At 37.6% G+C, this 15,879-nt stretch overlaps 1 protein-coding gene across 3 annotated transcripts in view; it reads right to left on the reverse strand.

The window, feature by feature from the left end:
- The window catches only part of PARN (poly(A)-specific ribonuclease), a 159,353-nt gene that overhangs the window by 31,712 nt on the left and 111,762 nt on the right, over positions 1-15,879 (reverse strand). For all 3 annotated transcript variants that reach the window (XM_015561299.1, XM_006759673.2, XM_006759674.2), the window contains exon 22: positions 9,793-9,979. In XM_015561299.1, coding sequence (XP_015416785.1) covers positions 9,793-9,979 — 187 coding nt within the window. The remainder of the gene's footprint in view (positions 1-9,792; positions 9,980-15,879) is intronic.

Consider the following 15,879-nt stretch of genomic DNA (forward strand, 5'->3'; position numbering starts at 1 on the left):
ATGTAGTTAGTTACTTACAAGGGAGCGCCCACATGACTGTCAGCTGATTTCTCAACAGAAACCATGCAGGCCAGAAGAGAGTGGCAAGAAATATTCAAAGTGATGAATAGCAAGAACCTACAACCAAGATTACTTTACCCAGCAAAGCTATCATTCAGAATTGAAGGTCAGATAAAGAGCTTCACAGATAAGAAAAAGCTAAAGGAGTTCATCACCACCAAACCAGTATTATATGAAATGCTGAAAGGTATCCTCTAAGAAGAGGAAGAAGAAGAAAAAGGTAAAGATACAAATTATGAACAACAAATACACATCTATCAACCAGTGAATCTAAAAATCAAGTGAATAAATAATCTGATGAACAGAAAAAAAAGGAAAGATAATTATTAAAATGAGAGAGCATTTACACACTCATAGGTGTAAATGTGCCATGCTTTTAAGAGGTAACTTAATACACTGGGCTATGGATCCAAAAACACCTATAAAGTTAGAATTCTGTGTAACTTCAGCTAAATTATTTGGCTTTTCTGTGACTCAACTTCCTCGTCTATACGTCAGGAATATCACTAAGGGTTACAATGAGTTATTACACAGTTTAAAAAACAACAACGATAAGAAGCATCTAGCTCAGTGCCTAGAACGAAGAATCTGCTTAGTAAATATAAGCATTCTCTCCTATATTTCACAGTTATCTGTAGACATTCCAAAAAGCATTCTGTGTGTCAGTGAGCTTTACACCTTTATACTGACAGGACAAAGAAAGACATAAGAGAGGTAAAAGAAGAATGATTTATCTCAACTAGAGCACTGGGTCACGAGTCTATCTTTCACAAGCATCTGACTTTACAATATTTATGAGTTCCGCTACAAGGTTGATCATTTAAATTAGAATTAAACTCAGGTTAGCAGGTTAGTATGTTTTATTACGGAGGCTAAAGAACACTAAGTCATTTGCAGTGTAAAGAATCACACTTAAATAAGAAGCAGAATAAGAGTGACTTCCAAGCTATTTGGCAAATGAGAAAAAGAAGGTAGAGAAAAGTATGTGTTCATTACCACTTACCTAACAAAAGGTGGGGGTATATTTATGTAGTTGTTTACATATTTATAAGAATGGAAAGATATACAAAAAACTAATAAAACTGGTCACTACAAGGGAGGGAGAAACAAGCTGGAGAAGGCGCAGAGACAAGCTTGGTAGATTTGATTGTGGAACCATATAAATGTTTTACACAATTATAAGACAAAATTAAATTTTTAGAAAGGCAATCCATAAAAGTAAATATAAAGCAAACCTAAATGATTACTGAGATGGTAGCTTAACCACACAAAAAATTAATTACTTCAAATGACTTTAAAATAAGGTAATTTGATTGTTCAGCTCTAGTTAGATAAACTCTAGAGACAAAAATTGCTACCAATATAAAATTATTTTTCAATAAGTACATTACTAGTAATGCTACTGATAGAGTTATTCTGAAACTATTATAGTATGTAGTAGCATAAACCAAGTAAATAATTAATTTAATATCATTATAAACCAGAATTTTCAACAAGGAAAAGAAAAAACAAAATTTTAAATAGATAAGTTGTGGAGTCTAACTGGAATTTGAAATATCAGTATAAACTTATCTTTTTTCATGAAAGGAAGAAAGACTACCTTGCTAGCTCTTTTAAGTAAAAATGGCTATAAAACAACAAAGAAACCAGTATCAATCAACACCCTGAGATCCCAGATTATAGTTTCTAAATACCATTTCCTATCAAAACGAAAAAGCCCCTTAGAGAAATGGTTGACTCCAAATATAAGGTAGGAAAGGTATAACAAGAGCCTGGAATATCTTGTTAAGCATACCAGAAGTCAAAGAAACTATTAAAGACTCCTGGAATTGTATCAGAAGACTCAAAAGGCAACTCAAAATGGTTCTCACTGGTCATAACAAGATAATTAGAGCATAAAAAAGAATAGCACTTGGCTGATATGCGTCAGCAGTTGATCTTTGCCTCTGGAACCAAGAGGTCGCTGGTTCAATTCCCGGTTAGGGAACATGCCAGGGTTTCAGGCTCGATCCCTAGGGAGCATGCAGGAGGCAGCTGATGGATGATGATACTCTCTCAGCAATGTTTCTCTCTATACTTCTCCTTCCCATCTCTCTCAAAATCAGGGGTGAGTGGGAAGAGATCAACCAAAGAACTTGTATGCATATATGCATAACCCATGGACACAGACAACAGAGTGGTGAAGGTGGAGAGGGAGGTGGACAGGGGAAGGCTAGAAGGGGTCAATGGGGGAAAAAGGGGACATATGTAATACTTTAAACAAAAAAGATTTTAAAAACGTATTTTTTTAAAAAGCAACTATAATGTATAAATAGATATATTTTTAAAAATCCATGCATAGACACTTTGGAAGGTGCTAGCATGAAAACTGATTATTTATTCTGAAACTGTTTTTTAAAAGGTGTGTTGGGGATAGAGATTAAAGAATTTATTCTGCTTTTTCTAGATGAACTATATTTTCAGATAACTGAATAAACTATATATATATGTATGTATATATATATAATTTTTTAAAAATCCTCATCCTGGGATATTTTTCCATAGATTTTTAGAAAGAATGGAAGGGAGGGAAGAGGGGGAGGGAGAGAGAAACATCCATGCGAGGAAGACACATCGACTGGTTGCCTCCGCACACACCCTGACCTGCAACTGAGGTACATGCCCTCAAACCCATGATACTTGGTCTGAGGGCCGATGCTCTAACCACTGAGAAACCGGCTAGGGCAAATTTTACATTTTAAATAAAAGCATTTGGGGTAATAAATTAAGAAGGAACAAACTATAATATTATCATTTTGCAACTCTTAATGAAATAATGAATCTAGCAATTGATCATTAATGGTTACTAAAACTATCAGGTGAAAAGCTAACAGGGAACTTCATATTGAATGAACCAGAATAGCAATATCTGAACCCACCTGATTAATCTTATCACAAAGAGAGACAAGTAGACATTTTATCCCACACAAAGTAACACAATAGGAAATATATAATATCTTCTATGAAATATTCTTTTTATTAGTTCAATCCTGAATCTGACCAAGTTTATAGATCTAACTACCAGTTCATTGCAAACACAGAAGTCAGGGAACATGTTAAACAAACTTAAATTATGTTTCAGAATATGGGACATTCTACAGAGCAAACAACCTGGTTTCTTAAATATATTGCAAAAGGATGAGGGGTGGAGGGAAGGGAATCCAGAGAGAGGAAATTCACAGATTAAGAGAGAAGTGGGACATGTCAACCAAATATAATACATGAACTTGTTTCAAAAAAATTGTGAGCAGGAAATCTGAACACTGACTGATATTAAGGAATTAATTTTTTAAGGTAGTAGTATTCTAGTTTTGTTTTAAAATGCTGCTTATCTTTTTGATACATACATATATAGCCTATGGTTGAAATGATACCCTGTCTATGATTTGTTTCAAAATTATCTGAAGGGGAGAGGGAGAGAAAGAGTACTAATGAAACAGAACTGGACACACACTGTTGATACTTTGTGACAGCTAGATGGGAGTTTCGTTACATTATTTTCTCTGCTTTTGTACGCGTTTGAAATTTTTTTTTGGTAATGAAAAATTTTGGTATTCTTTAAGCAGAAATTCAAAAAGGCCTCTCTTCAGCTTCCTAGGATATCACTTTTAAACGAAAAGATACAAGCTCTTTGATGTTTATCTTAGGTGTATGGTGATTATAATTAAGACAATAGTCCCCTATATGGCATGCACCTGAATGCAATCAATCTGCTTGAGTACTTTCTTCCTTCAGGACAGGGCTATCCCAGATCTGGAAAAATTTATGGGAGTGGAAAGAACAGGGCTCTTCAGATCACCCTGGAATAAAATCCAATTCAAGAACTGTTTAATCTCCCTGAGCCTCTATGAAATGGGGATAACCGCTCACCCCTCACAATGTTGCTATGAAACAAAATGTGAAACACCTAGCCCAGAGCAAGCACTCAAGAAACTGACACTTGAGTAGTTATTTATTTATTCATTAATTCACCAACTATCTGAGTACATACTGTGGATCGGACACTAGATTAGGTGCTAGAGATATAAAGACTCGGAAAACATGGCACCTGCCTTGAAGGAAAACAGGAAAGTAAATCCATGATTATAGTGGTAAAGTACTTAAAGTTCTAGAAGGTTACAATATTTGGATCTAAAATTCTATATCCAGGAACATTATCAATTAGGAAGGTGAAATAGAGGCATTTTTTTAGTTTAATGACCATACAATATATGTGCAAAAAAATAACACACCACTAAGAAAAGAAAATTAGTTCCCTCAAAAAAATCTACACAAAAATGGCTGAGATATTTAGAAGATATTCTCCTTTGGGTAGCAAAGCTTGAATAACATAGGAATACATTTTCTTCTCTGTGGGCCCAAATATGCAGCCTTTCTTCACTAGAGAGTTGTATTTATACAATCATAATAATATACATGCTATATACCTACTGCCATCTCTTGGAATCAACTTCTCAAGAAAGCACAGAAATATAGATACAAAAAAGTAGTAAGTAGTATAAATAACCTAAATTAGTTAACGAAAGTGAGAAGGGGACAGAGAGCAAAGGAAGGCACTATATGTGTTTAATTTTTAATCTTATATAGAAGCAATTAAGATACATTGGTCAAAGTTGGTAAGACTTTTTAGTTAAAGGTAGAGTGAAACCACCAGAAGAAAATGATGAAGTAGCCGCCACAGGGAAGGAGAACTGGGAATGAGGAGCAAAGATTCCCCTATACCCGTTCATTTTATATTCTCTTGTACTATGCGAACTTTTAAAAAATTGTGCATTTATTGCTTCAATGGTTTAAAAAGTGTCATGGGAAACACTTTCTCTGCTAAAATATATGTAACCCCACAAGATCTACATTGAATTTGCTAACTCTGCTCAAATACAAGAAAGATTCTGAGGTCACTAGACTAGATAACTTCTACAGTATTTTCCAGACTAAAGATCTATCCTAAGGAACATGCAAATTGTAGGAGGGTCATTTGGTTAATATAAAGATACAGATGTAATAAAATCTATTCCTAAACTGTATAACATGAAGCAAACAAAAATGAAACAATAGGAAATTTCCCCAGAAAAGGGCAGCTGAGAACCAAGAACAGAAGCATTCAAGTTGAATGGAGCTAGGAGGAAGAAGGAAAAAACAAGAGATGGTAAACAGAGCTTCTGAGTGCATTCCTTACTGCTGAGAGGGAGTGAGCGTACCACCAGGACAAGGGGGCTGGTGCCCATGCTGCAGAAATGCATTCTTAGACAGCAGTGGGTGGTGATGGGTCTGAAGGGGAAAAGCAACCACTTTAAGTCACAGAACAGTTAAGCAATTAATGTGTAAATCAGGAACCAACGAACAAAGGACAAAAAGGGCTGAGTTCAAGTTTCTTCTGCCACAGCCTAGTGATTTCTGACCATTTCTTGAAGTCATGAATACAGATGGTAGATGGGAATTAAAAGGCTGTACCCATTGAAAGGGTGAATAATCTTGTTCTTATTTAGTGTGCTGACTTCATTATTTAGTGTAGCTTTATTTTATTTTTATTTTTTTGTTAATCCTCATGAGAGGATATTTTTTCCATTGATTTTTAGAGAGAGTGGAAGGAAGGGGGGGAAAGAGGGAGGGAAAGAGAGAGGGAGACAGAGAGAAACACCAAGGTGAGAGAGACCCATCAATTGGTTGCCTCCTGCATGCGCCCCAACCAGGGCTGGGATCGAGCCTGCAACTGAGTACATGCCCTTGACCAGAATTGAACCCCAGACCCTTCAGTCCAGAGGCTGGCACTCTATCCAGTGAGCAAAACCGGCTAGGGTTAGTGTAGTTTTAAATGCTTTTATTAGAAAAGAAGAAATGTAATAAAATCAATGAGTTAAGTTCCCACTTTAAAAAACTAGACAAAGAATAACAGATCCAAAGTAAGCGAAGAAATAACAAGAGTATAAATAAATGAAAAATAAGACAGAAAAACAATAGGAAAAAAGCCCAGTAAAGTTAATTTTGGTTCTTTTAAAGAATTAATAATCACCTAGCTAAGAAAAAAGAAAAGAGACACAAATTACCAATATCAGGAGTTTTTAAAAGAACATAATTAGAGATCCTACAGATATTAAAATTATAAGGGAATAGCCTAAGCTAATAATTTTATGCTAATGAATTTACCAACCTAAATGAAATAGGATATTCCTTGAAAAACACAGATTCCTAAAAGTGAAACAAAAACAAAACAGAAAATCTAAATAGCCCATATCAATGAAAGAAATTGAATTCATAATAAAAAACCATTCCACAGAGAAACTCTATGTCCAGATATCTCCACCGGTAAACTCAACCAAAAACTTAAGAACCTATTAGTAACTAGTTTTATGAGGTTAGTATAATCCTGATACAAAAACTTGACAAAAATATAAAAGAAAATTACAATCTAATATTTCTCATAAATAAAGACATAAAAATCCTATATAATAAAAGGATAATATGCAAATCAAACAGCAGGACAACCAGTCGCTATGACATGCACTGACCACCAGGGGGCAGATACTCAATGCAGGAGCTGCCCCCTGGTGGTGAGTGCACTCCTACAGGGAGAGCGCTGCTCAGCCAGAAGTGGGGCTCACGGCTGGCGAGCGCAGCAGTGGTGGTGGGAGCCTCTCCCACTTCCATGGCAGCTCTAAGGATGTCTGACTGCAGCTTAGGGCCACTCCTCGCAGGGAGCGGGCCTAAGTCATCAGTGGGACATCCCCTGAGGGCTCCCGGACTGCTAAAGAGCACAGGCCAGGCTGAGGGCCCCCCTGCCCCCGCCGCCGCCCCTCCAGCACACAAATGCTGTGCACTGGGCCTCTAGTATTTAATAAAATATGAGCAAATCAAATCCAGCAACATGTAAAAAGGATAATACATCATGACCAAGTGGATTTCTACCAGGAATGCAAATTTAACTTAAAAACATCAATGTAATTCAAAATACTGACAAAATAAAGTACAAGAACTACATGATAATTTTAAAAGATACAAAAAGAGCATCTGAAAATATTCGACATCTATTCATGATACAAACTCTTAGTAAACCAGAAATAGAAGGGAATTTCCTCAGTCTGAAAAAGGACTTGTATGGACAACCTAAAAATCATACTTCATGGGGAAACACTGAACCTCCCCTGATACTAGAAATAAGGCAGGGATATCCACTCTCCCACTTCTACTTAACTGTGTACCAGAGGTGCTAGTCAGGAAAAAGGAGACACAAATATTGGAAAAATAAAGCTTGTTACTCACACATTAACATGATTGTGTATATAAAACCCTGTAGAATATTTTAAAAAAACTATCAGAAGAAGTAAATTTTAAAAGGTTGCAGGGTACAAGGTTAACATACAACAATTAATTATATTCTATATAGAGGCAGCAAACAACTTGAAAATGAGTGACTTGTCTTAAGAAACTTTCATTTATAATAACATCAATAACATAAAATATTTAGGAAGAATATTAACATAAGACCTCTACAGCAAAACCTAAAAACAGGCCTAATGAAGAAACAGACAAGATGCTTCTAAAATTTATTTGGAATACAAAGGATCTAGAATAGACAAAATAATTTGTAAAAGAAAAACAATGTTGGAGGGTTTATGCTACCTGATTTTAAGTCTTACTATAAAGTCACAGAAATAAGAAAGTGTGGTACTGGCATAAGAATAGACATAAAAATGAATGAAACAGAGGAGTACAGAAATAGACCTAAATACCTAGTCAATTTATTTTAGACAAAAGTGCCAAGTTAATCTAATAAGAAAAGAAAAATCTTTTGAACAAATGTTGCTGAAACAACTGGATACTCATATGTAGAAAATTAACACTGACTCCAATATCACTGCATATACAAGTACCAACAATCCTAGTCTTAGGTATTTACTCAAAAGAAGTGACAACATATGCCACAAATTTTTTTTTACAGAAAGGACCACAGCAGCCTTATTTATAATAGTCCCAAGCTGGAAGCAACCCAAATGTCCACCAACAGAACAGGTAAATGTATATTCATACAGTGGAATACTACTGAACAATAAAAAATAATGAACTACTGATACACATTTTATCAGGAATGAATTTCAAAAACATGTTAGGCAAATGAAGCCAAACACAATACCATATGATTCTTTTTTTTTTTTTTTACAAATTCCAAGAATAATAAAAATTAATCTATAGCAACAATTTTCAACCAGTGTGCTGCAAGAATTTTAAAACATGCAATGCCAGACGATTTAGTCAGGAATACTGACCTCTTTTCCCTTAGATTGTCAAATAAAAAAATGACAGCAGTCAATACAACAATAGTTGTCCAGTGTGAATGAATAAAAATTATACCTATTTTTTTGTCAAATCAGCAAAAAATTACACTTTTTGTTGTGCTGCGTAATTTCAGTAATTAGTTTATATGTGCCCTGAGACAAAAAAAGGTTGAAAATCACTGATCTATAGTGATGGAAATTAGAAGTGGTTGCTGAGGGCTGCTTAAAAGGGGGTACAAGGAAACTTTGGGGGGAGATAAAAATGTCCTATATCCTGCTTAGGGTGGTGGTTACATGGATGTATATAACTGTTAAAACTCTATGCACTAAACATTTTAAATCTGTACATTTTGTTTTATGTTAATCATACCTCTCTAAAAAGACATTTACAAAGTATGGAGAGCAATACAAAATATTAATTGTGATTGCCTCTGGGTAGTGGGATTCTAGCTAATTTTTTCTTTTGCTAATTCACACTTTTATGAATTTTACAATCCTATATAATAAAAGGCTAATATGCAAATTGACCAAACAGTGGAACAACCGGTCATTATGACATGCACTGACCACCAGGGGGCAGATGCTCAATGCAGGAGCTGCCCCCTGGTGGTCAGTGCACTCCCACAGGGGGAGCGCAGCTCAGCCAGAAGCCCTGAGCCAGGCTCACAGTTGGTGAGCGCAGCGGCGGTAGCGGGAGCCTCTCCTACCTCCATGGGAGTGCTAAGGATGTCTGACTGCCCCACGAGGAGTGGGCCTAAGCTGTCAGCTGGGCTCCCACACTGCGAGAGGGAGCAGGCAGGGCTGAGGGACTTCCCTCCTCCCCCCGACCCCGAGTGCATGAATTTCATGCACCAGGCCTCTAGTTTTCTATAATGAACTTCTCCCATCCCCTTTTTCTATACCTATGTTTTGTAGTTTCACAAAGATGCTAAAATATTACCAGTATTTAACTTCTGAAAGTAGGACTATGAAAAGCATTAAAGGAAGTATTTGTCAAGTTCTCATTTTATAGTTGGCACGTAGTGCAGATCCCTATGTAGGATCTGAAGGGAATTCAGGAGCTCAGGCAGAGGAACATGGCATACTGAGAAGAGGAAGGGATCAGACACAACAGAGTTCAACTCTACCTGGCTCTCTCACTGAAACTGGTGGGCAAGTCAAGGAGCCTATTTGCTCACCTCTAAAACGGGAATAAGATGTATCCTGTCTGCCTCAAAAGGATTTTCTGTGAGTGAACCAGCTGTGGTCGATAAAGCACAGAAAGAATTAAGGTGGTAGTAACTTCTGATATTATGGGGAAAAAAGTTTTTTTTAAAAGTCCTTTCTCAAAAGTCAGATTTATTACTTACAGTCCTGTAGGAAGCAAGAAAAAAGATATTGCTAGAATAACTGTGCTTCTAAATCAATAGCCAATGATTCTTACCTATTGGTGCGGTAATAGTGATTCTGCAGAGCACAGGATATACACTGATTTAACCGCTTTCTCTCAATCTCCTTCCAACTATCTTCTGGCCACTTTCTCTTGATCTGCTTCTCCTCGTGTTTTTTCCCCACATATTCAGCATAGGTCTGAATACGATAGCTTTCTGCGTATTTGCTGGTATTGACAGCTACAAGAAAAAGAAAAAAAATCATATGAAAGAGCCTGACGTAGCCCCGAGGTGTCACTGACGTAGTCAAAGGAGCCCTGGATTTAGGTCTGAGCTCAGACACCAGCTCTGACACGGAGAAGCCAGGTGGCCTTGGGAACATTCCTTGGGCTCACCAAGTCTGTTTCCTCATCTGGAGAAAAGAGAGAGTCATTACTCCACAGCCTCACCCACAGTGTGAAAGTGCTCTGTAAACGTAAAGAACTGTCATGCTGTAAATAAAAGATTAATTTTCAAAATATTTGCAGGTAACACTGCTGCTTATAATTATTCATTTCCAGAGTAAGAAAATGAAAACAACAACAAAACAAAACTACTAAGGGAAAACTGTAAACCCTCATTTATTTTGTTAAAAATAAAAATGGCAATAAAAGCAATCTTCACTGTCAAATACTTAAGTTCTACCATATCTGTGTGTCCAGTGTTTTGCATACATGATGTCTAATCTTCACAATACACTTACAAGGGAGGAACTGCTTTTGCTGATGAGAAAGCAGGGGCACAGAAGTCAGGTGATTTACTGCAGGCCTCACCACGAGTGAGTGGCAGTGATGGGATGCAAAACCAGGTTACTTTGACCCTAAAGCCAGGGGCCTTTTTGCTGTTCTGCGCCTCACTTCGGACTCTGCAAATACAAGAGATCCCCACAATGCCTAAGACATGCCTCTTCTCCTTCCGCTTTTAAAGACTGCTAATTCTCTGTAATGTGCCTCTGGCTGGCAGGAATACTTGAAAGCTGGATGGAGCTTATTCCCTCCTTGGTGTTAATGCTTAACTAAGGCCAGGTCAGTTTTGTTGCAATCCTTTGCTGTGTCCTCCTCAGAGGCCGGGGGGATGGAAAATGCTGGTGGAGTGGGAGTGAGGACCCATGGAAGGCCTGTGGGTGGATAGGCACCCACTTGCTGATTCTGGCTCATGCATTTTGAGCATATACTCTCCTAGCCCACTCACTGCCAACAGTTATTTCACACACTGGCAGTGAGACAGTAAGTGCCTGACCTTGCTGACTTGGTATCTGGGCAGCTGAAAAAGCACCTTACTGTTTGACAGAGAATCCATATACCTAGTTCTAGCAAAGTTCTTGGTACAGAGTACTTCTCAATAAATATTACGTGAATGAGTGCAGGCAGAATGCAGCAACTGGTGATAAGCATGCAGTATTTGAGAACATCAGAACTGGACAAAGGACTCAATTATATTAGGGACCTGAAATCAGAGGGAAAGACAACTGTGTGAGAGGCAGATGTTCCACATATCCTACACTTGACACTTAATCTTCATTCCAAGTGGGCCAGATTTGCCTAAAACTTCTCAGCACAATAGTGGATTACAGAATGTCATGCCCTTAATGTTTAGCTTCTTAAAGAGCAAAATAAAACTACAGAAAAGAAAAAAAACAATTCTGTAAGAAACACAAATTTTACTAAGAAGTTTGCTGTAATTTTCAAACATTCACTCTAGAGTTAAAGAGAAATAAAAAGAAAAAAGAACCATGAGGGTATTAGGGAACTTTCATAGTATACAGTCTCCCAAAGAAGTAGAGTAGTTACTGAAATGTGAGCTCAAAATAGTGTGCTCTGACTCACTCACAAGGAGATAAACAGGCATCAAATTCTGGAGACATGCTATTGACCAAAGTCACTCTTATCAATCAGAGAACCACAGAAATAGGATCCTTTCTCGAAAACCTTATTCCTCGTGACCGTTACTTTTTTCCTACTTTCAGTGGCCACATTTCTGACTTTTCCCCTCATTTATCTAACCACCCAATAATTTCCATATAAACAAACACCATCCATCTATGCTTCCATCCAGTAATTGCTCACTGTCTATCCAGGGACTATGCTAGGTATTTGATAAAAAAGAAACAATCTCCATCCCCTTAAACTCACCCTGTCACATGCAAGCTTTATGTAGAGTTGATTTCCCTATATTCCTGAGACTACCTACTAAAACAGGTTAACCTACCAAAATGATACACAGAGAACCCATAGAGTCTACCATCATTATTCTGTACTGACCATTGGTAAATGAACACTTCCTGGATTTTCCTCTTTAAGTTTCATTCCTATATCCAGCATGTTCATTTTGCAAATGTCCCCAAAAGGGATGACATCTGCAATAATCCCTCTCTCGAAATTAACTTGGACTACACCAAGTAAAAGAGTAGGCCTGAGTCAGTATTCCCCATGAAAGCAAAGGTGATGACTGGATCACAAAGGAGCCAAGATGACCTGTTTAATAGTGTCCAATTGTTTCCAATAATTTCACTCTCAGTGCCATGGACAAATGTTACAAACAACCCTCTAACCTCGGAAGGGAAATTTATTTGAGCACATTTGGAATTAGGATTGCTTAAAAGGGAAAACAAATAACAATCCACTTTTCACTCCTGGCCTTCACATGGCAATAATTTACCAGCATTCCTTCAAGTCCCAGCAGCTTTGCAGCTCTCGGCCTTTAATCTGGAAGCTAAATTCTGGCTCAAAGCCACCCTTCTAATGGATGAATCAGCAAAATGAATTGGCTGTCAGCTGTGTCCTCCAGTGATTCCAGCTTGCCTGTCAGAAGCAGCGTGTAGTCAGCTGCTTGGCAACACTAACCTTTTCCAAATTTGTCAGGGAAATGATTCAAGGCCATCTTTTGGTCGTGCCACTTGGTTAAACCCACTGGGGAACTAACGCTGAGAGTCCTCCCTGTTTCCTTATAGGTGAGTGAGAGCAGTTCCTCCCACATAATAGTCTCATCCACTCACAGCTTCATTGTACTAAGTCCACTGTCTCTTGACACCGCACACATTTTAGCATTTAATCTTCACAATAACCCCACAAGGAAGGGATGTTCTAGTCATCACACAGATACTGAGACAGAGCATCAGGGAAGCTAAACAGCTTGCCTAAGATCTTGTAGAAGAGCAATAAAGCTGGTTTGGAACCAAAACGGGTCTTTTTTTTTTTATGTAATATTGCCATAGGTCTGCCATATATTTGTGTGCATTTATGTATTTATTTAGATGAACAATTATTTTGTAAAATGATTCTTTTAGAAGTTTTAAAGATTTAAAATGTTTAGATTTTTTCTTTCTAAAAATTAACAACTTTCCATTACTGTCAAGCTAAGTCTAAGTTGATAGATACATTATGTTTAAGGACAAGAAGACTTAACACCAGATGTAGATTCCTTCCTAAATTGATCTATAGATTTAATGTAACTGCAGTAAAAAAAAAAAAAAAAAAAAATCCCAACATTTTAATAGAACATTGGAAAAAAATTAAATGAAATAAGAAACAAATCTGCAGAAAACAGAGCAGTGGTAGCCAACAGCAGGAGGAGGTCAACTACCAAGGAGATGAGGGAATTTCAGGGTGATGGAACTGCCCTAATATGTTGAGTGTGGTGGTGATTACACTTGTTGAAATGCAGAATTGTTCAACAAAGAGGGTACTTTTATTGTATATAAGTTATACCTCAATTATTCTGTGGAATTAGAATGGTTAATTCCAAAATTTAAATGGAAGAACGGGCCAACAATAACCCAGACATTTCTGAAGAAGAAAAGGGGGACTTGCCTGGGTAGCCAAACAAGCTTATTGTAAAGCTACATACAGTAACTAGGCAGTGTAGTTCAAAGACAAACAAAGTGACCAACGGCATAGAGGAGCCTAGAAACAGACGTATGCATCTGTCAAAGTTTGCTTTAGGACAGAGACAGCATGACAGAGAGTGTGGGAAAGGAAAATTGGAAAAATTGTTTATCCATAGGAAAAAAATTAAATTGAATTCTTACTCACACTTTGCCAAAAAATCAACTCCAGATGGATGAAATACTTAAATGTTAAAAGCAAACTTGAAAAGAAAATATAAGTAAATATCTTTCTGAGCTTAAAGTAGGAAAGAATTTATGAAGATACAAAGTGTTAAGCATAAGAAAGATAATAAATTTGGCTACATTAATAGGAAAACTTTTGTATATTAGAAGACACTTTAAAGAGAGTGAAGACAATCTACAAAATGGAAGAAGATATTTGTAACATATGCAACTGATGGCGTTGAGCACCAGCATACATAAAGACACCTACACATCAGTAAGAAAGCGTCCAACAGAAAAATGGGCAAAAGACATGAAAAGCATGCATAGCCATTTCACAGAAAAGGAAGCATATGACAATAATTATATCAAGAAATGTTCAACCTCAGGAAACAAGATAACATGTTGTAGTTTTGTAGTGGGAGGGAGAGAGCGAAAGGGAAAGGGGAGGAGAAAGAGGGGTGGATGAATAAAGGTAGGGAGAGAGATAAAAAGAAGTAAAACAAAAGGAAACACAAGAAAATGATCAGCACAACATCTGGAAGAGTGGTTGCCCCTGGCAGGGAATCAGGAGGGTAGGGTAGGGAAGGAACAACAGGTAGATGTAATTTATTGGCAATATGTTAGTTCTTTAGTTGAGTGGTGGTTTCCTAGATGTTCATTACATCTCAACCAAACAAACTATTTAGGTTTCTGTTGTCTACCTGTCCAATTAAGGGCCATTTCCAATACAGACTGTCCAAATATGAAGGTCTATGAAAGACCAGGTTAGTTATTTCAGTGTCAATGTCTTTTGTGGTATGCAGCTGCCACTGAATGGTCCAAGCAGTGTAAATGAGCATTGCTGTTGAAATGCCAGACTTCTCACACCTTCCCCGGGAAGCTAAGGTCATCTGTACACAGCCAGTTTATCAGACAGCTAAAATCAGTTCATGGTAGCAAATGCTGGGAGTAGGGAGGGGGAGCACTTAGAAAACTGCAGGACACACCAATATGTCTGCAATTTTTACAACGGCTATCCTCAACCAACATCCTGTTCTCAATTTCTAAGGGGATTACTTATATTCTTATTAATCCAATGTCTACAAGAAAGAGAAATATTTATCGGATACGTACTCTGCCAGGCACAGAAAATCCTGTAAATATTATCTTGACTTTATAGACAAGGAAACTGAGGTTCAGGAGAAGTGACTAGCCCAAGGTCCCAAAGATTATAAGTGGTTGGGCTGGGATGCAAACCAAAGCCTACATTCTTCTCATGACACGACGTGCACTGGAAGGGTCCTGGATCATATCATTTAGAGTTAACACAGGCATATATACCTGTCTGCAAAATGATTAGAACCTGCCCATCTCTCCACAGAACAGTTAGAGAAGGAATCTACCTGGTATATTAATCCCACCACCAGAAGTGACATGTGCCAGCGTGGCCTCTGCCAGCTTTGCAGACCCAAACCCTACTCCCCATACACCAACATGGGCTTTCATGCTCAATGGTGTCTGCTTCAAATGCCCATTAAAACAACCTCCTCACTTCTCTTACAGCATCTGGCCTGGCCCTGCCCTACTTTACTGTCATTCCAGGTTTTCACACCATGCCAGCATGACACCAAATGTTTTGTGTTTGCTTATTTAAATATGAACATAATGGATACAATGTATTCTCATGTCCCATAAAATTTTAATCAGCTTTTGGTTTTCAACAGCATGACCACTTTTCCACTTTTATCAGATAGGGAATGAAGGGTTTTATTTTGAATTCTACAAAGGAGCAAACTTTAAAATCTTTAAAGAAAGGAGTTAAGGCGAAACCAAACCAAACCACACCAACTTAATGGTCACTACGAACATTTTCTTCTGTTCAAAAATCTGACTCGGGATGTATTTCCCCTCAACCCATGCACAAGTCTCAGCAGACACTGAGGTGCAGGCAGGAATGGGCAATCTAATAGGAGCATGATGAAATATAGGTATTCCCAAATGTGCCAATAGGCAAAAGTGGGCAGGCCAGCCCAGAAAATGAGACCCTATGTTTTACCCTGTGCAGTCCATC

The sequence above is a fragment of the Myotis davidii genome, unplaced genomic scaffold (assembly GCF_000327345.1).
Source record: "Myotis davidii unplaced genomic scaffold, ASM32734v1 scaffold1115, whole genome shotgun sequence".
In the NCBI taxonomy this organism is placed as follows: domain Eukaryota; kingdom Metazoa; phylum Chordata; class Mammalia; order Chiroptera; family Vespertilionidae; genus Myotis; species Myotis davidii.